Source organism: Molossus molossus, unplaced genomic scaffold (genome assembly GCF_014108415.1).
Source record: "Molossus molossus isolate mMolMol1 unplaced genomic scaffold, mMolMol1.p scaffold_m16_p_7, whole genome shotgun sequence".
Taxonomy (NCBI): Eukaryota; Metazoa; Chordata; class Mammalia; order Chiroptera; family Molossidae; genus Molossus; species Molossus molossus.
In genome coordinates this window covers 101,199,672-101,220,327 of record NW_023425401.1, presented here as the reverse complement: position 1 = coordinate 101,220,327, position 20,656 = coordinate 101,199,672, and the positions used below count along the sequence as shown (strand labels likewise).

The 20,656-nt window shown below is 56.0% G+C and overlaps 1 protein-coding gene across 2 annotated transcripts; it reads right to left on the bottom strand.

Moving 5' to 3' along the window:
• Positions 1-359: 359 nt before the first annotated feature.
• On the bottom strand, positions 360-18,449 carry CLEC2L (C-type lectin domain family 2 member L). Of its 2 annotated transcripts, XR_004957414.1 has the most exons (7): positions 18,044-18,449; positions 9,145-9,219; positions 6,619-6,785; positions 5,797-5,897; positions 4,155-4,267; positions 1,253-1,605; positions 360-968 (listed from the first exon to the last, which is right to left on the bottom strand). XR_004957414.1 is itself a non-coding variant. In XM_036247626.1 (6 exons), exons 1-5 carry the CDS (start codon positions 18,234-18,236, stop codon positions 4,156-4,158), a joined length of 648 nt encoding a protein of 215 aa, XP_036103519.1. In that variant the 5' UTR covers positions 18,237-18,449; the 3' UTR covers positions 970-1,605; position 4,155. The 2 variants fall into 2 exon arrangements, 1 of the variants encoding a protein (XP_036103519.1); XM_036247626.1 differs by lacking the exon at positions 360-968 and having other exon boundaries at positions 970-1,605.
• Between the last annotated feature and the right edge of the window lie 2,207 nt (positions 18,450-20,656).

Sequence of the window (20,656 nt, the reverse complement as noted above, 5' to 3'; positions counted from 1 at the left end):
ACGTGATTTCTGTTCAGCACTTATGAGGACCAGGCACTGTGCTAAGTGAGCACCCCGTTGTGAACCACACGGCGCAGTGCCCGGCCCTCACAGGCCCTTTTCAGTGTTCATTGTCATTGTTCCCCTTTTGCCTTAGAAGTGTATGTATTTGCTCAGATAGGTCCTGTGCTCTAGACGACGATTCCCCAATGGATGTCACCAGACTGGTGAGCATCTTGTTTACTTTTTTCTCGAAAACACCTGGAAGTTTTCATAGTCTGTGGGCAGCTGAACTGGAAATGGAATTCCAGGACCAAAGGCAGCATGGTGTGGAGGAGAGAGCACTTGAACTAGGAGTCGAGATCACTTTAGTTCAGCACACATTTATTGAGCACCTTCTGCATGTACCAGGCGCTAGAGAAACCAGTGTGTGCGGGGATCCCGGCCCTCTAGGAGCTTACATTTCCACAGGGCTGGCGCACAAGTAAACAAAGCATGATCCGTGCAGTAATAAGAGAATAAACAGGAGAGCCAGAGCTCTGTGACCACTAGCTGTGTGACCTTGGACATGTTACTTAACCTCTCTGGGCCTCATGGGGAGTGAAAATGGGGTCACTCATTTCTAACCCCTGAAATGCTAACATCTACAATTCTCAAAACCCTGTTAGGTTCTACGTTACAGAGGTGAAGCCTGGGGTGAGAGAGGTTCAGCACAGCAGGCTGAGCTACACAACTGCTTGTTGGGAAGAGCTAGCCCCCAACTAGCCCAGGGCAGGTCTTTGGAGTCAGGCTGCCTTAGCAGAGAGATGGGATCTCGGATGGGGTGGCAGGAGGCTTCCTGGATGCCCCTGTTTCAGTCTCATACTCACTCCCAGCTTGGGGCTGGCTACAGACCAGGAAGAGGAAAGAGGCAGCTACCTCCTCCACCTCCACCCCTCCTGCTGTAAGCACTCAGCAGACGGTGGGCATTTCTGGAAACCAGGCCTCGGCTGTCACGAAACAACACAGTGATGTTAGCATAACCCTGGGATCCCAGGACCCTTCAGCAGCCAGCCCCATTCACTGGTGGAAACCCTCCCTGAGCCTGGTTCCCACTCACAGCCGTCTCCTCATCAGCTGGGCTGCGTGGATGATGCAGAGGATGTTTTGGAGATGGAGGCAGCTCGCCCTTATCACCTTTGTTCTTCCAGGCCATCCCCACCCAGCCGCCCAGTATGTGCATGAGCTCATTTAATTGAAGCAGAACAAATTCAAGAGTTTATCTTTACTGTACCTCTAAAAATCAGGCCATGCCCACCAAGGCCAAAAAGAAAAGTCTTCTGACGATGGCGTCCACCACGCTCTCCCACTGTGACAAACGGTGACGTTCTGTGCAATCTCATTGTCACGTACAACGATCTTTGAGTGCGTGTTGTGTGCCCAAGAGGCCAACAACACACCATCCCTGCTCACCAGGGGTTTATAATCAGATGACAGGCGCGGTCAGGTGACATGAAGAAACCAGTCACAGGTGACAGACGGGCCATGTGAAAGGCTCAGTGTTAAGTGCCGGAGGTGCTGGGGAAAGAGTGGTCACTGAGGGCTGCTGCTGTCCCGAAGGCATTGCAGGGAGGCTCCAGCTGGGTCCTGAAGGGACAGAAAGACAGAAGTCACGACTAGCAATACCTGCTCTGCGGGTAATTCACGTGAAACCATAGGAAGAAGATAAGTGTCCAGAAAAAGAATCGCCTGTGGGCATGCAGAGGTCCTTCCCAGGGCGGCCCTTCTCCGTCACGGCACACATGGACACCCTCCCCTCCCTCTTCGGAGCTGGCCGGGGAGGGGGCTGGGTTCAAACTCTGACTCCACCACCTCCAAGCTGTGTGCTATGGAGTAAGTCCCTTAACCTCTCTGAGCCTGTCTCCTCATCTGTAAGAACAGCGGATGGCGCTGACTTTTCAGGGTTGTGGATCAACGAAGCAAACACTAATTAACTCACTAGCACAGCACCAACCACTACCGCCCCAATGTGCCCTCCTTACAAAGTCCTCCCTGTCACCCTCCATCTTCACAAAGGATGTCTGAGGATGGCCTGCTCCATCCTTCCCCAGGCACCCTGCCGGCTCCAAGGGTTACACCACCGCAGAACTGGACTTCAGGTTCAAACTGCACCCTGGGAGGACACGGCAGCCTGGGCTTCCAGCTAACCGTGCTCAGTGCTTCCCCCTGTGGCTGCGGAGAGCACAGCACCCGGCTCCGCAGCCCAGCAGCCCAGCGGACCCAGCCCACGTGAGAGAGGGGATGCTTGGCTGGTTTACAACCTTTGGCAGGATTTTCTACAGTTCTGAAGATTGACGTGCCAGTGTTTTGTTTCTGCCTTGTGTTTCCTCCCCCCTGTAGGAACCAGACAGGAAAACTTAAAACACTGGTGACCCCGAGTCAGGGTTCCTGTACTAAACTGATTAAACTCGTCCTGTGTTCCCAGACAGACCCGAGCCCACGTCACGGGTGTGCCTCGAAAGCTCCAGGCCTCGGAGAGTGAATAGAAATAAGATCTGAATGGGCTCACGGGTCTCTGTCACACTGCTTCCTTCCCAGCTCCCCTGTGGCTGCTTCTCTGAGTCGGAACCCTCAGGGCAGGACGAGAGCACCCCTCAACTCTTCCTCCTGGCCCTGGGACCCTGCCAAGGCACAGCTTGGTCCCCTGTGGAGCATCACCTGCCTCGGGCATTTCTGTGAGTTAAATGAAGAGCCACACCTAAGGCAAGACTGTGGCTTTTCAGCCTCACTGTCCCTGCAGGGAGGACATGTGAGAGCCCGCGGGCCTGAGATAACAGGTGTGAGTGAGGGCTCCGCCCACTCAGCCCCACCCCACCCCAGAGCAGCTGGCCCTTCCTCAGCCCCCAGCCTCTCCACACACTTCCCCGGGTGCTGGGAGGGTGCTGGGCTTCCTGCCACCCCCACAGGCCCAGCACCACCACACTGAATTCCCTGGCCCCCCTCTGGCGCCCCAGTAAAGACAAGGTTAAGAAACTACAACATACCCATATTTTACTAAAAGTCTAGAAAGCATGCAAAAAGGGCACCAAAACCAAGTTGACAGTTTTGTCTGAAACCCAAGCGAGCAGAGCAGAGCAGAGCTGGACCTGGTTTCCCTCTGACCTATTTTCTGAAAATGGGCCAGGACCCAAATTCACACAGGGAGCTCCCAGGCAGGCTGCCCACAGGACACCCAGCCGGCCCGAGGGGAGGCTGGGCGGGCCTGGGCTGTGTGCTGATGGGGTGGGGCACCTGCTCAGGCCCAGGGGTACTGCCACACCCCTCTCCCCCCTCGGGCAGACCAAGGGCCCTGGGAAGAGGCCCTAGGACCAGCACAAACATGGTCTCTTCCCCATGGCTAACCTCCCCTGAGGCAGAATAAACCACCCTCGGCTATGTTCCAGAACATTCTCTGCTTTCCAAGCTGTTTCCTCTGCTCCCTGTGTGCTCCTTGGGGGATAAAGCTGTTGATCCCGTGCCTGGCATGGTGTCTGGCGCATGGCGGGTGTGAATAAACGTTTGAATAAACATTTGAGTTGAATGGTAATGAAGGAGCCAGATGGAACACACCCCCTAGACATCTAAGAATAACTCGGGGCCTAGCAAAGTTCAGTGGTGCCCTGAGGCCACAGAATGTGTTTTTGTCCTGGGTTCCTGCATTCTGCCACCTGCCAAGCTAGATCAAGTAGGTCTTGGGGTGCCCCTCACAGACTGGCACCCAGAGTTATGCCCCTGGAACAGATGGCAGCCAGCTTCTCTGGATGCCTCCTCTCTCTTCCATCAGTAACCAACCCAACAGCACGGGCCCCGAAAGCCCCCGCCCAGGAGGGCAGATGTGGGGGTCCAGGTAAGGGGAAGCCTTGCTCCCTGCCTCCCAGCAACCGGGAGAGAAGGGACGGGGGTGGGCTGTGTGCCACCAGTAATGCCATGTCTGTCAGTACCAGGGCCGCATGAGGAAGGGATGCTCCAGCACGGGACTTCAGGTGGCTAACCGTGGGCTGTGTGTGCATGTGCATGTGCATGTGTTGGGGGCCAGGCGCCTACCCTGCTGAGCCGCAGGACCTGCTGGGCCGAGGAGACCAGGACCCGGGGCTGATGGGCCTGCGGGAAGCCTGGGGCAGGCAGGTCTGGCCAGCGGCCGCGCCTGGCCGACTCACCTCACGTGTAGGCCATCTTGCTGCACACCCACGGCCGGGTCATCAGACACTCCGTGGACACCAGCCTGGTGGGCTCCACGAACACGCACTCGCCCAGGCCCGCGACGGAGAATCTGTGGCCGCGAGAGGAGAGATCAGGCCCTCAGGCCCTGTGGTGACTGCCCCTCCCTCAGGGTCACCTTCCAGGACATTCGGCCCCAAGACCTTTGTGACAGGACTTCCCACTGCCTCCCTTCTGCACCGCGGCCCCAGCCACCCCGCAGGTGCCTGTGTCTGTCTGTCCCCAGCCCCCGGCAGCCAGCGCCTGGACACCGGGCTCCCCCATGGCACGGTGACTGGCACGGGAGGGGCTGCATTAAATGGCCTCACAGATGAGGTGTGGGCCTGAACGACCCAATGCTTCGCACTGGGACTGTGTGGCCCAGGACACCACTGACGTCATTCACGGACCTGCGGGGGAAGGGTTCTCCGTGCCTAAAATCCGGCCTTTGGAGTCTCACGGTTTCTTCTGTTCACCTTGATCTGAGGCCCCTGCCAAGGCCAGAGCTGGGGTCTCATAAGAGTCAGCATCAGAATGACCCCGAGAGGGAGTGTGGGGACAGGACCACCTCAGTGTCAGGAAAACACCTGGTTGCCAGGTGGTCAGCACAATGGGGACCCCAGTCTCCAGGGCCCTCCCGGGCTCTGGGAGCAGGAAGCTTCCAGAAGGGGGGAAAAGGGGAGAGAAAGTGCAAGACTTCCTCAGCCACGCTAAGAACTGATCTGAGATGGGAGCAGGAAGGGGGAAGAGGCAGTGGGGAGGGGGAGAGAAGTGTAAAAACGGGAAGGAGAGGGGAGGGACTGTCCGCTGGGCTGCTTGCCCCCTGGAGGCTGCTGGGGACACAGGGGACCTAACTGAGCCTGGGTGGGAAGGAGGGCTGGTGGCCCTAGGGACAGGCATGGTCCCCATCAGGTCAGCAGCGGTGCCCTGCCCACCTCCTGGCCGGTTCTTCCAGCCACAGCGCCTGGACTGAAAGCCCAGGTTCATTCCCTGCATTCCTCTAACCTAGACCGCCCCCGACACCTATCACCACCCCCACTGCCACCATCGCCTCCCACAAACCAGTCCCTGGCACCGCACAGCCGCCACTCCCTTGGCACGCTCACTTCCACAACGTGGGTCTCACAAATAATACCCCCAGCAGAGGTTCTCTGACGCTCATGGTGCCAGGGCTCAGATCCCATGTCCTCACAGTACCAGTGTTTAGGGGGCACGTGTCTGCCTGGCATAGAGGCCCCATCTCCTCCCTCCCTTGTGGCCAGGTGTCCCGTGGCTGTGCTCTGGCCAACGCACAGGGGCGGCACAGACCTTTCCCTCTTGCCCCGTGACTGAGCCACACTGAGCCACGCAGACAGGCCACTGTGCAGACAGAGGAGTCACAGGATGGAAAGAGCCTGGGCCCTGGCAGCAGGAAGCTCTGATGACATGGGGCGGAGCCACCAAACCAGGGAGACCAAAGTAACACCACTGTCATGGATGGGTCCGCTGAGCCTAGGGGCTGAAGCTCTCGCTAGCACAGAGCCAGGCGGCTCCCGGGAGGTGTCGGGCGGCTAGGCCTTGCCCTGTCTAAGCTGGTGGCCAGAAGAGGAAGCCTCAGCTCACGTGTCCGGGTCAAACGGTTCCCCGTTGACCCAGTGGAATTCGTCTCCCACTCTGCGCAGGCCAATCCAGGGCTCCCTCCGCGTGAACTTGAACAAAAATTCCTGCGCCAAGAAAGAGGGAAGGCTGATCAGACGTGGTCCCCTGACCACTGGCACTTCCCAGACCCTCAGCTTGGAGGATCAGCTCCCAAACTACACCCCATAAGTGAGGCGCGGGGTCCCAGAGTGCCCTGCACTCACACTGACCGCCCAGCAGTCGCCTGCAATGGCCCCGAAGGGACCCGGCTCTGGGTTTGTGCCCCTGGCCCAGCAGCCCTGATTCACAGGAAGCCTGGGTTCGCCTGCTTGGTAGACGACCTGGGACAACTCTCAACGTGGAGGTTGACAGTCCCTCCGCCTACATACTTCTGGGCCTTTCTCTGAAGAAGGGGCGATGACACTGTGTATCAGAGACAGAAGTGACTGCTACATTGTCTGCCGGTTCCATTGCCACTCTGTAAGCAGCAGCAGCAGACTCTGCTTCCGTCCCATTTCTGTGGATGTTACACGCGCGCTCGCGTCCTGGCTGGGAGAGGGCGCCAGTGTGTTTTCACATCTCCCGAGGGCACCGGTCATTTGTGATTCTTACACGGGGCAAAACCGAGCTGAGCTCAGCTGACCAGCCTGGAACGACAGCCGTGGAAACGGCCACGGGTGGGCCCGCTCGGACCCCGAGGGACCCACCTGCACACGTGGCTGTGCGTGTGCAGTGGCTGCCCCGGAAACACGAGGCGGGGGCACGGGCCCCGGGGTGGGCTCCCTGGAGAGGCCCGCGGGCACTCACCAGCTCCTTGGGGCTCTGAATCACGGCCAGGGCGGCCTCGTGGCTGTAGCAGTACTGCCGGCCCGTGTTCCAGTCCCTCGGCTCCTCGGAGAAGTAGTAGCACGTCCTCCCGTAGAGCAGCCAGTCCTCGGGGCAGGGCGCTTCGCACTTGATGCAGCCCTTGGAGGCTGCAGGGAGGGGGCCCAGCATCACGGGGCGCCCGGCCCCACCACCCCGCGCTGCCCTCGGCCGCTCTGCCCTGCCCTTCCCTTCATGCGCCGCCTTGTCAGGTGAGCCCTTCTCAAGGGCTGGGCAGGTAGAGGGTGGGGACTGGACGCACCCGCAGGAGGAATGCGGGGGGCTCGCAGAGGCACCAGGGCACGGGGCAGGTTAGCCGCTGGGTTAAGATCTCTCCCTCCGAACTCTTCAAGGCATGGAACCCCAGAAACTCGGATCTGGAAGGGACTCTCCAGCCAGGGTGGGACCCTTCTGCAGGCTCAATGGGCCCACTCTCGCTGGCCACGCCCCACTGGCTGATAAGGCAGCCACCCCACCACTGAACCGCTGGAAGATCCTTTTCAGTTCCGAGTTCCAGTGTGCCCTCCTGGCCTGGACCTGCTGCCCCGGGACAGCCACTAGAGTGACCCAGAGCAAATCCAGTCTGCCCTCTAGCGCCTGCTTGAGGAAGGACAACAGCCCACCCCCTACCCCCACCTTATCCAGGCTTAAACAGTCTCTTTCATGATTCCTAAGGGGTTGCTCTCCAGACCCTTCTCCAGCCTGCGTGGCTCACTGCAGGGTGCCCTCATCACCACGACAACCCTGCCACCAATCAGCCACCGGCAGATGGGGCCCAGCAGCAGCAGCAGGGGTCACACACCACCTTCCAGCGACTATGGGCTTCCCAGCCTGCAGGCATCAGAGTCTCAGAGGGCCTCCTTCTGAAAGGAATTCAGCCACACTCTTCCACATGACCTCTCTCCACGCCAGGTCTCCCCCGCGGCCAAAGCATGTATACATCAATTTCAAATCCAAATGAAGGATCTTATATTTATTTCTTCCACATTTATCTCCATCATGTTGGCTCATCTGAGTTGTTAAAGATACATTTTCATCTTGATTTTATTTTCATCAGTCACATTAAACATCCCTCTTTGGGGGATACTTCTTGTCTGTTTCTATACATGTGATTGATTAAATGGAGACCAGGACAGAGCCAAGAACAGGCCCCGTAAGGACCCCCAGCCATACTGACACCAATGAATAGGTAGACACTGTGCGTATCTGTTCAACAAGCTATAGATCCACTTGGCAGTCTCGATGTGGTGTGGCTACATTTCAACTGCTTTTCCATAAGGATCTCCGAGGACACTGCTGTCCTTGACTGAAGTCACAATACGCTACCTTTACACACATTGTCCTGACCTCCCAGCCTAGCAACAGACAAAGGAAACCGATCTCATTCGTGGTAATTATTCTCGGTGAACCCAAGCTGGCGCCATTGGTCACTAGGTTTTTCTCTAAACACTCAAACTCCCTGTAGGTGAGGCCTTGGCAGGGACTGATATTATCAGTGGACTTTTTGCCCATTTGGAGGTGCCCAGCTCTGGTCTTAAGGCGCTTCTCAAAGATTAAAGACAGAGGCTCTGAAATCACTTTGCAGACCCTTCGGATCCCACGACATACTCTGCCTTCAATCCATCCAAAGCAGCCAAACTCCCCAGTGACTGCCCTTAGTGATGATGTCCTCCAATGTCATTCCTCCCCTCTTCCAGGCCCTCCTCGCTCTCCCTGTCACTCAGACCCCGCCCTTTGGACTGTTCCACTCCCTCTGCTTCCTGGTCTCCAGGAAGCTCCTATTCATTCTTCAGAGCCTGGCACCTGTGTCTCCCTCGGGAGCCCAGCGGGGCAGCACACCTCCCTATGTCACACCTGTCTTCTCTCTCTTTTTTTTTTTCTTTACTGATTTTAGAGAGAGAGGAAGGGAGAGGGAAAGAGAGATAGAAACATCTATGAGAGAGAACATCGATTGGCCGCCTCCTGCATGCCCCCCACTGGGGATCGGGCCCACAACCTGGGCATGTTCCCTGACCAGGAATCGAACCGGCGACCTCTTGATGCATGGGTTGATGCTCAACCACTGAGCCACACCAGCCGGACCCACCTGTCTTTTTTTACTTTTTAAATCCTTAGCCCAGGGCCTAACACACAGCAGGCCTCAGTAACTACTTGTTGAATGGATGGATGTGATCCTAAATGCCCACATCCCAGACTCATCTCCTCTGGGAAGCGGTGTCTGCCTGACCTGCCTGGAGTCCGTTCTGAGCTCTCATGGCCTCTCTGTAGGAGGACCAAAGCCCCATTTCCAGTCTCCCTGCACAGCTCAGTAAAGGGGACTTGGAGAGTTGATGTGTGGAAAGATTATTTTAAGCTAAAACCTCCTCTGGAACTAATACAGAATCCGTGGCGCGTCTGGAACTCTTCTTGACCTAATTCGACAAGGTGGTACACGCTGAACTACGTAAACAGTCTGACATCCATGCTCACCCAAGATGCTCATCACCACCAGGATGGCGAACAGAAGGACGGCAATGGCCCCGAGCAGGAGACGGGTGGTGGTGTCTGAGGAGAAGAGAAACGGTTCAATTCCTGGCCACCCACCCACCACCAATACCCACAGCCAGCCCCACATCCCAGTCAGGAAAGACTCTGGGGTGGGGCCGGCCGTCTGCGTTGTAACAAGAGCTGGGAGTCGCTGTACCAGAGCACACACCTGATTCTGAGGTCCCTGCTCCATCACCTCCCCTCCAGGGCTACACACGTGTCCTCCTGTGGCCCAGAACCCCCTCTTTAACCTCCTGCGGCTTCTCTGCCTGTGTGGTTCAGCCACACAGACTCTTGAAACAGCCCAGCCCACCCCCAGCCCTGCGGCTGGATCTCTGCTCCCAAAGCTCTGCTCCCCGACGCTGCCTCTGGAAATCCGCCGCGTCTGTACCCGCCACCCTTTCATGAGACCTTCCCTGATCCTCTGGCTTCTCTCTTCTTTATAATTTTTTTTTTTGTTACCAGTTAAATTTTTGTTTTATATTTAATAAAAGAACCATTTTAGACTTTAGACATTGGGTCATTTGAAGTTTTTTTTATTGTGATAAGAAATATAAAAATTGCCATTTTAACCATTTTTAAGTGTGCAATTAGTGGCATTAATTACATACCCAATATTGTGCAACCATCCCCACTGTCAGTTTGTAAAACTTCATCACCCCAAACAGAAACTCTGCTCCAATAAGTATTTGCTCCCCTTTCCCACCTCCCCCCAGCGCCTGGTAACCCCTAACTTTCCATCTCTATGAATTTGCCTCCTCTAGATATTTCATACAAAGGGAAACACGCAATCCTAGTCTTTTTGTGTCCGATTTATTTCACGCAATATAATGTTTTCAAGATTCATCCGTGTGTAGAATGTATCAGAATTCCATTCCTTTCATGGCTGAATACTTTTCTATTGTATGAATATATACACTTTGTTTATCCATTCCTGCTGATGGACGGTTGGGTGGTGTCCCCTTTGTGGCTATGATGAATAATGCTGCAGGTTGGCATACAGGTGTCTGTCTGAGTCCCTGTTTTCAGTTCTTTGGGGTAAATACCTAGGAGCGGAATTGCCAGCTATCACGGTGAATTTATGATTCACTTTTTGAGGACCCGCCACACTGTTTTCCACAGCGGCTGCACCCTCCGACATCCCCTCCAGCAGCCACAAGTGTTCTCGTTTCTCCGCCACCTTGCCGATACTTTTTAGTGTCCACCATTTATCACAGCCATCTCGTAGTGGACATTCCCTTCTCTAAGTCCCTTTTTGAAAACGAAGTTATGCATGAACATAGATGGAAGCAGCCCCTCCACAGGCCGGGGCTGGGCTGTGCATGAGCCCCAACACTGAGGAGGGATCCACAAGTGCACCGCAGTTCATCATGCGTGACATCCAAGTGCACGGTGGTGCTTCTAGCAATTCGCTTGTATTGTCCTTTACAAAGGATTGGGAAGTGCTGGCCCTCTTAGATTGGTCCTCCGATTGGTTCTCTATCCCTTACCCAATATCTCTTTGCCTTCTTGCCTTATTTCCTGGAAGATTTTTTCAACTTTACCTTCTTACCCTTCTGTTGAATTTTTCATTTCTATGATTATTTTCTATCTCCAAGGTTTTTTTGTTTGTTTTGTTTTGTTTTGTTTTAGCTCAGTGGCTGCTATTCTCTGAATAGTCCCCCTTATTTTAATAATGTAATCCTTCTTCTCATCTGTCTGAGGGTATTACTGATAGTTTTGGGGGGAGGGGGACAGAAAGTTTATTCCTCCCTGTACAGTCTCTGTATCCTCCAACTTGTTTTTTTTCTGTTCCTTTGTTTGGGTCTCTAACTTCCAATAGTAGAGACTTTCCTTGGATTCTGGAGAGCCTTGGTCACTCGGTCCTGATTAAGCCAGGACCACAGAGTTCACCGGGGTCTCTGAGACCCTGGGAGGGGCTGGTTAACGCTGGGGGCAGGGGTCACAGCAGACTGACCCAGCTGGGCTGACCCTCCGGATCTCTGCGTGTTGACCTCCTTGGGCTTTTTCTCTCTTGGGTGCGTCAGTCCCTGGAGAAGGCTCTTCCGTTCCCTCTCCTGGAGAGGCTTGGCCAGGAGGCGAGGGGAGGCCACCTTCAGCAGCTGATATGTAAATGTCACCATAACTGCTTATTCTCTAACACATTGGTGTCAAGAGGCCCTCTTCCCCAGATTCCCCCTCGGGCTCCTGCAGGCCTGGGAAGAAGCTGTACAGAAGGGGCCAGGATCTGGGGTCTGAATCTTCTTAAGAAATGTCCGACCAGTCCTCTTGTTTCAACTGTCACGATGACCCGTGCCCCCGCCCTGTGCCGCCAGGGGAGGTCCTCTGTTGGTGGAGTCAGTTACCTCCCACTGCTCCCTAGTTCCCAACTGAGTGCTGCTGTTGCCTCTCCTGTTCTTGGGGTCCATGTGGCCCTTTAAATGCCCCCTTCCTGCTGTATTAGTGGGCTTCGGAAGGGAAAGAGAATAATTGCAAGCGTTCAGTCTGCCACCTTTCCTGAAAGTCCGACCCACAAACATTTTGGAGTCCATCCTGGGAGCAAGTTTGATGCCAGCAGGTGACCAGGAGCCCAGAGGCGGGCGGCTCCAGACTGAGTAGGAGCAGAGGCTCACACCTGCCCTCCGAGGCTGGGCTCTCTGTCTGCTGTCCCCGCTGGCCAGCTGTCGTGGGCGCATCCCCTGAGAGGCCAACTGCCGGCTGCAGCCAGGCTGCTGGATGTCTCCCGCTGCCTTCCTCCCTCGCCTCGCCATCCTCGTCTGCCGCACGCTCTGCAGCCCTTGCGTGTGGAGGACAAGAGCGTAGTGTCTTAACCCGCCTCGCCCGGGTTCGAATTCCAGCTCTGCCACTTTCCAGACGACTTGGTTGGCAAAGTCACTTAGCTTCTATTTTATTTCATTTTCCTCTTCTTTAAAATGAAGTAATAGTAGTATCTGCCTCTTAAAATTTAATGAAAATTCAATGTATGGTACTTAGACCAGTGTCTGGTATGGACATTTTACTTCGGTGTTAAGAGATATAATGATGATGATGATCATGATCATAATCATGACGATAATGATGGCGATGATGGTGATGGTTGTGGTGGTGATGGTGATTGATGGTGGTTGATGGTGGTGATGATGATAGTAGTGATGGTGATGATGGTGATGGTGATGATGGGGATGACAGTGATAATGATGATGGTAATGATGGTGATGGTGATGGTGATGGTGATGATGATGGTGATAATGATGGTGATGGTGTTGATGGTGGTGATGGTGATGACAATGGTGATGGTGATGGTGGTGATGATGATGGTGATGATGGTGGTGATGATGGTGATGGTGATGATGACAATGGCAATGATGATGATGATGGTGATGATGGTGGTGATGATGGTGATGGTGATGATGACAATGACAGTGATGATGATGATGGTGGTGGTGATGGTAATGACAGTGATGATGATGGTGATAATGATGGTGATGGTGACGATGATGGTGATGGTGGTGGTGGTGACGATGATAGTGACAGTGGTGGTGGTGATGATGATGGTGATGATGGTGGTGACGATGATGGTGACAATGACAGTGATGATGATGGTGGTGATGGTGGTGGTACTAAGCCCACAGGTGCCTTTATGGTAAGAGCCATGCTCTACTCACCTATGGAGCCCCTGTGACAGGGCTAAGCCACTGCCTTGCCTGCCACAGAGCACCCACTGGCACTAAAAACACAGGGGACTTAGCTACACTGAATGACAATGTCCTTGGTCAGCCTTAAACTGAACTGAGCTTGTAGGAAAGGGCACTTGGGTACATCTGCTCTCCGGGTAAAGAGGCATTGGTGTGTGTCTCCAACATCACCAGAACCGAGAGGCCCCTTCATTCTCTCACGGGGATAACCGCTCTGACGCTGCACTGGGAAGACAGAGGACAAGCGAGGGAACCCAGTCATTGTTCACCGCCTGCCCTCACACAGGACGGCTGTGGGCTGGACAATCCAAAACAATGCTGTGTTCATTTCCTACGGCTGGTGTCACAAAGTACCAAACACTAGGTGGCTTAAAACACCAGAAAGGTATTGTGGCACAGTCCTAGAGGCAGAAGCCCACAGTCAAGGTGTCTTCAGGGCCACGCTCCCTCTGAAACCCACAGGAAACCCTTCTTTGCTTCGCCTTGTTTTGGGGGCTCGCTGGTGGCCTGGTGTTCCCTGGCTTGTAGATGGGTGTCTCCCATCTCTGCCTTCACTGTCACATGGCCTTCTCCAGTTGTGTCTTTGTCTTCATGTGACTGTCTTCTTAGAAATACACCTGTCATATTAGATTAGGAGACTACCCTGGCCCAGTATGTGCCATGTTTTTTGTTTGTTTGTTTGTTAATCCTCACCTGAGGGCTTTGGCTGGTTTGGCTCAGCGGTTAGAGCCTCGGCCTGTGGACCAAAGAGTCACGGGTTCGATTCTGGTCAAGGGCACATTCCTTGGTTGCAGTTCAGCCCCTAGCCCTGGGCGGGGTCGTGTGGGAGGCAACCAGTCGATGTGACTCTCTCATGTAGATGTTTCTCTATATATCTATCTTTCCCTCCCACGTTATCTGAAAATAAATGGAGAAAAAATATCCTTGAGTGAGGGTTTAAAAAAAAAAATCCTCACCTGGGGGGGGTATTTTATCCATTGATTTTTTTGGAGAGTGTGGAAGAGAGGGAGAGGAGAGAGGAAAAGAGAGAGAGAGAGAAACATCCATGTGAGAGAGACACATCGATTGACTGCCTCTTGCACGTGCCCCAACCAGGGCAAGGGATCGAACCTGCAACCCAGGTACCTTCAGCAGGAATCAAAACCACAACCCTTTAGCTTATGGACTGATGCTCTAACCACTGAGAAACACTGGCCAGGGCTTTTATGCCCTCTTCTTATCTAATTACATCTGCAATGCCCATATTTCCAAATAAAGTCATATTCTGAGGTTCTGGGGGATTAGATGGTAATATATCTCTTTTTTTTTTTAATCCTCACCTGAGGATATTTTTCCATTTATCTTTAGAGAGAGCAGGAGGGAGAGAGGAACAAAGAGAGAGAGAGAGAGAAACATTGATGTGAGAGAGACACATCAACTGGTTGCCACCCACAGGACTCCAACCAGGGCCAGGGACGAAACGCAACCAAGGTCCATGCCCTTGGCCGGAATCAAACTGGGACTCCTTGGTCCGCAGGCTGACACTCTAACCGCTGAGCCAAACCAGCCAGGGCAGTAACATCTCTCTTTAGGGGGACACAATTCAAGTCATAAACAAATGTCTAAGTCGGCAATCCTTCCTTTTATGCAGTGGTCTTAATTAGGGTGCAGTTTATCTACATTTATGAATGTCTATGACTTAGCCTAATGTTAAAGGAACAGCTGATAAAGCTGGCCCCCAAGCCCAGACAATCTCCCGTCCCCCTCATACCCACAGCCCCAAAGAGACTCACAGCGACATCTCGAGTGGCCAGGCCACAGCCTGGAGCGCATCATCTGCCCTGTGCAAAACTATCCACCGCAGAGTCTGGTCATTTTTTAAGTTTTTAAGAGGCTTTGCTAAATGCATGTGTGGTTTTGATCAGGAAGTTGTGGGTTTATGCCTCATCAAGGAACTTTCAACATTAAAAATTCAGAATCGGTGAGGACTGAAAAATCTATAGCCTGAGATACGCAGAATCACGCTGCCCCTCTCCCATGCTCTCAGGTTCCTTTCCCCACTGCCCCCCAAAGCCAGAAACATCCCATCTCAAATCACCTCGTCCTTCCAGAACCCGGCAGGCGTTCTGGGTCACCTCCAGCCTCCCCCCGAGGCCGGTGTGGAAGGACAAGTTAACGTCCACGGGGAGACAAGACGATCTAGAAGTTCTGACTGGCTTTCTATTTATAAAGCTAATCGTTGGTCTAAGGAAAGTCTTAAAGACCTGGGCTCTATTCCCGGCTGGGTGATTTAAGCAGCTCTCCGTGTCACTTAACCCGTCTGTGCTGGGGGTGGCAGGGTTGTCTGAGGAGCATGAGGAGGACAGTGACCTGCACCCAAAGCACAGCTCAGCCTGTCCGTTCGCCTCACCAAGCCCGAGATCCCCCGTCCACGCGGGACAGTAAGAGCTTTCACTGGGTCAAAGGGCCCTGCAGCAACCCCAACAGGTGTGTCCTTGGGCAGGACACTCAGCCTCTCCGAGTCTCAGTCTCCTCCTCTATAAACGACACAACACTCACCGACCCCTGCGAGGGCAGATGTGAGGACTGAGCGAGGCAGCTGCTGGGCGAGCCCCCGGCACGGGTCCAGCACACAGCAGGTGCGTGTGATCGATGTTTAGCTCGTGGTGACAGAGGAGCACAGGCCCCCTGAGTGTTCAGCTTGGTCAAGTCAAAGTCTCCTGTTTCTCTCCAGACGTGCTTGGCTACGGAGAGGATGCAAACCCCTTGGCCCCCCGCAGGGGCAGCCCGTCATCCACCATGGTGTCCTCAGTGTCCATGGCGGGCCCATCACAGGGACTCCAGTTGGCAGTGAGGAGTGGACTCAAGGTAGGCAGACCGGCAGTCAAAGGATTTCACCTGAGCTCCCCCGTCAGGAGGAGGCCACGCTTAGGGAGCAGGGGAGGAGTCACCCACACAGCCCCACCCCAGCATCTGTCGGTGTGCTGAGGCAGAAACTCATCTAGCGTGGCAGATGAGGAAACGGGGGCTCACACGAGTTCAAAAACCCGGTAACTTAGGGCTGGGTTTACCCAGCTCCAGACTCATCGGGCTGCCTCAGCCCCGTCCTGTGACTGTTCAAGGGCAGGGGTGTTCCCAGTGCCCAGGGCTGTGTCTGGACAAGGCGGCACCCCCTCAATGCAAGGAGAGGAAGAGGGCATGGATGTGGGAGAGCAGCCCAAAGGCTGGCCCTGGGCCCGCTCAGCAACACCCTGGAGAGCACCCATCCTGACCCGCCAGCTCCCCTCTTCTGACAGAAGATGGGTGCCCAGGGGACACCCAGGGGACACTCAGGGGACTGGCAGAGGGGCGGCCTCTCACAGGGACTCAGACAGCAGACCCTAAGACACCTGTGGGGAAAGCCCATAGGCCCCAGACGCTGAGCTCCCAAGGACCACAGGCCCCGAGGCTGGGACTGAGGCCAGGTGAACCCGCAGAGCCACAGGGAGCAGGAGACAGAGAGGCCAGGCAGGGACCCGGACACGGAGACAGGCTGGGCCAGACGTAAGGCACTAAGCAGAGTGGTCTCTCCAGGGGCTGGAAGACCCAGTGTCCCAAGGGAGACCCGGGCCATCTCCTGCCTCACTCAGGGTGGCTGGCCCAGCCATGCCTGGAGTAGGAAACAAGTAACCTGGACGCTCTGAAAGAGACCACACTACCCTAAACATCAGGGTTAGAGTCAGCTCCCTGCAGACCCTGCAGAAATCTTACAAAGGAATGAGTGAGTGAATGAAGAAATGCAGGGAAGAGGAGTAAACACCTTCAGGAAATAACGTGAGCAGGAGGGAAGCGGGCGGGGGGAGGGCAACGGGAAATCCCGCAATGCACCTGGAGAGTGTGGGAGAGTCGGGGGCTGGTCTGCCCTTTTCCACTCAACTCTTCTCATCCTGGGGCCCCTCAGCAGGCTCTCTGCCCAAGATCCAACATCTTTGCCTCCTTTGTCTTAAGTCACCACCCAGGCATCCGACCTCCCCTCGAGTCCACACAGGCCCCCTCAGGCAGCCCACACTCCTGGCCCACCAGCCTTCAGGCCAAATCCTGACATGCTGGTCCCCACCTCTCTCTCCTCCGCAAGGTTCCTGCCCTGCCAGGGCTGCTTCTATCCCTCGCTGACCACTGCCCCACCTTCCTCACTGACCTGCCTCGGTGTGACTCCTGCAAGCCCACCACTTTTCCGAGGACAAACCCACTGTCTCATTCTACGCTTCAGATCTCAGTGACTCCTTCAGACAAAGGCCAAACTCTTTGGCAAGGCCTGGGGGCCATCCGCCAGGGGCCCTCCAGACTCACCAATCCCCCCACCCCCCGATCCTTGTATCAAGTTCGGTTCTCCACAAGGGACAGGCTGGCTCTGGCCACTTAACCCCTAAACATCACTCCTTAAGCCTGGTGCATCCTTCCTCTCCTCTCCAAGTCTACGAAGAGGTCACCTATTCCAGGAAGTCCTCCTTTTCTGACACGCCCTCCCTAGGAGCTGGGTGATCCAGACTCTGGGCTTCCCTAGATTATGCTGCCCCGGTCCTTGGCCTTTGGACTGGGGGTGCCAGGACTATAGAGAAGCCTCCAGAGGACTGGCCCTCTGTGCTGCCAACTCCAGCATCTCTCACGCCACACGCCACCAGTGGCCAACACAAGTTTTCCAAAAGAACTCATGAACTTGACATCTGTTTTCCACTTTGCTTACTGCCCCCTTGGCCAGCCAGGGGTCGTCGCCTCTCCCCTAAGCGGCCCCATCCCCACCAGGTGCCCCCATCCCCTTCTCCTGCACACTGGTAACCTCGGTCTACAGCTTTCCGCACTTTGCCCAACGCATTTCTGCTGCCACAACGAGTCCCGCCAGCCCTCAGCACGCCCATCGGTGAGCATCAGACAGTAACTGTCCCCTCCGCTCCTGAGGAAACTGAGCTCAGGGTGTGGAACCTGCTCCCAAGGTCAGAGTGAATTAGCTGCAGAGGTAGGGCCAAGGCTGTAACTATACGTGGTCCCCAGTTACATCCTTCTGCCCCCAAAGGTGTCATCTAATTACCCTGAAATCAATCCTCCGGATTCCAGAGCCGCGCTCCCCGCCCTCCCCTCCGGGAGACGGGCCAAGGTGACTCTGACCCGCCTCCCGGTCCCGGGCCGGAGAACGGAGGGCCGCTCCAGCTTACCCTCCAAGGCCGCCTTCCAGCTGGTGCTGCCCTCGTAGCCGGAGCCCGACCGCCGCAGCAGCCCCTCGGGGCCGCGGGCCTCCGCCTCCGCGGGCGAGCGCGGCCTGGGCGCGGCGGGGGCGGCGGCGGGCGCGGGGCGGGCGGCGGGCGGCGGCGGCCGGACCCGCGCGGGGGGCTCTCGGGCCGGCTCCATGCCCGGCGCTCAGCCGCGCCCGCGCTCCTGCCGGATGCAGGGCCCGGCGCCACGCGCACTGGGCGCTCCGCGCGCCCGGCGCACCCCAGGCCGAGCTGGTGGGCGAGCCCCGCGGCTCACGCAGGCCCGGGCTGAGCCCGGCTCCCCGCGCCCGACCGCTGCGCCCGGTCGCCGCCGCCTCGCGCGCCACGCCTGCCCGGCCTCGCCGCAGCCCGGGGAGGAGCCGGGCGGGCGGGCGGGGCGGAGGAGGCGCCGGGGCGCGGTGACACGCACGGTGACACGCGGCGGGGGCCGGACGCTGCAGAGCGAGGAGCGCGGTCGGGGCCCAGGACACCTGGCTCCCGAGCCAGCCCCACCTCCCCGCCTCCGGTGCGGCTCCGTTCACAGGAAACCAAGTTTCCCCCGCGCTCCTGCGCCAGGGCAGAGCTCCGGGGCTGGGACTTGGCCCCCAGCGTGCAGGGCTCTGGGGGGACGCGTGGAGCACATTTTGGATTCAGTTAACACTGCACATCCGCCAAGCGCCGGGGACGTTGGTATATCAGCTGACACCAGCTGCAGCTGGGGTTGAGAGCTGGAATTAACGAGGTCAAGGGCAGTTCTGAAGGCGGCACCATCAACTGAGTGCTGGCCGGGGTCCGACTCCAGGCCGGGGCTCGGTCCGTGGCCCGCACCCGCCTGCACGCTTTCTTTCCCCAGCTGACCTGGTCACCCCAAGCTCCAGGTGTCCGGCCCTGAACTTCTCACCTGTTTCCAGTCTCACCTCTGGCTCCTCCGCCTCAGCTCCTCCTGCTCTGTCCCCCCACAGCCAATCGCCATCCACCCCTAAGAATTGTCCCTTTTAAAGTCTGGGTCTCTGCCCCACCGGTATGGCTCAGTGGTTGAGTGTCGACCTATGACCTATGGCCACCAGTTTGATTCCCAGTCAGGGCACACGCCTCAATAGGGGGCGTGCAGGAGGCAGCCAATGGCCAATGACCTCGATATTCTCTCTCCTTCTCCCTTCCTGTCTCTCTAAAAATCAATAAAAGTATATTTTTAAAAAATAAAAATAAGGTCTGGATCTGGGTCTGGCCTGTTTGTCTAAACAGTTAGTGCATTGGTGTGTGGACCCAAGGGCTGTGGGTTCGATTCCTGGGCTGCAGGTCCGATCCCCAGCCCAGCTGGGGTCATGCGGAAGGCCAGCCAATTGATGTATCTCTCTCACATCTCACATCTCTCTCTCTCTCTCTCTCTCTCTCTCTCTCTCTCTCTCTCTGTCTCCCCCTCTCTCCCCCCACCCTGCCTCCCTCCCTTCCACTCTAAAAAAATCAATGGAAAATGGAAAAATGTCCTCCCGTGAGGATGAACAACAAGCAAGTCTGGGTCTGCCCATTTCTCTCTGTTCCTATGGCCACTGACCAAGCACAGACCAGTTTCATCTCTCTTCTGATCACAGTGGCAGCCTCATGAGGTCCCAGCAACTCTTTTTCCATTAAATCCAGCCCCTCTGTCTCGCACCAGAGGCTTCTTCCTCAAGAGAAACCTCACCAGTGGCCCAGGGCTCCTGTGGGTTAAGTGCAGCGTTTTCACCAGCTCTTATTTCAGGCTTCATCCCCTCTACCCCGCTCTGCTGGCCCCAGACACACTCATCTCTGCCTGTCTTTCCTCCAGGCCTTGGAACACTCTCTCCTCTCTGCCTGACACACGTTTCATCCTTGGCCTTTTTTTTAAAAGATTTTTAAAGAGAGAAACATCAATGTGAGAGCAATACGTCGGTCAGCTGCCTCCTGCACACCCCCTGCTGGGGACCAAGCCGGCCACCCTGGCATGTGCCCTTGACTGGAATCAAACCAGCAAGCTTTCAGCGCATGGGCCGATGCCCAACCAATGAGCCACACCAGCCGGGGCCTCCGCAGCCTTTCGAGCCCTCCTTGCAGCCCCCTGCAGCACCAGTTTGCCCATCGAACTGCTAATGCTTCCGCTGCACACCCTCTGGGCACTGCATTCGTTCAGATTAGGTTCGGCAGACAGTAAGAGAAAACCCCAATAACAGTGGCTTAAAGTTCAAAGAAGTGTATTTTTTCTCTTATTAAAGAAGTCTGGAGGTGGTCAGTCCAGGGCTGGGTTGAGAGCTCCAAGGTCTTCGGAGACCCAGGCTCCTTCTCTTTGTGGCCGCCACGTGACCATCTCCAGGAGGCTGGCATGGAGTGGTGTGGGCTCTGCTGCCCCTGAGGAGCCCGCAGACCTCTCTGCCCTTCCCAGGCAGGTCACCCTCTCACCTCCTCATTTCCCCCAGGCCCTCTCCCATCTCCCTCTGTCTCCAGGACACCCTGTCATGTCTTCAGTGGCCTTCGGTTTTTAGTCGAGGTCAGCTCCATGTTCAGGCCGCTGTGCTCCCCGCCCCACCAAAGTCCTTTCGGCGAGGTGAGCTGCTTACAGCT

Coding starts and splice junctions, on each gene's coding strand:
- CLEC2L (XM_036247626.1), bottom strand. CDS start 18,236: ATGGAGCCGGCCCGAGAGCCCCCCGCGCGGGTCCGGCCGCCGCCGCCC. Junction 9,220..18,043: donor CTGGAAGGCGGCCTTGGAGG/GTAAGCTGGAGC, acceptor TCTTCTCCTCAG/ACACCACCACCCGTCTCCTG. Junction 4,268..5,796: donor GAACCGTTTGACCCGGACAC/GTGAGCTGAGGC, acceptor TCGCGGCCACAG/ATTCTCCGTCGCGGGCCTGG.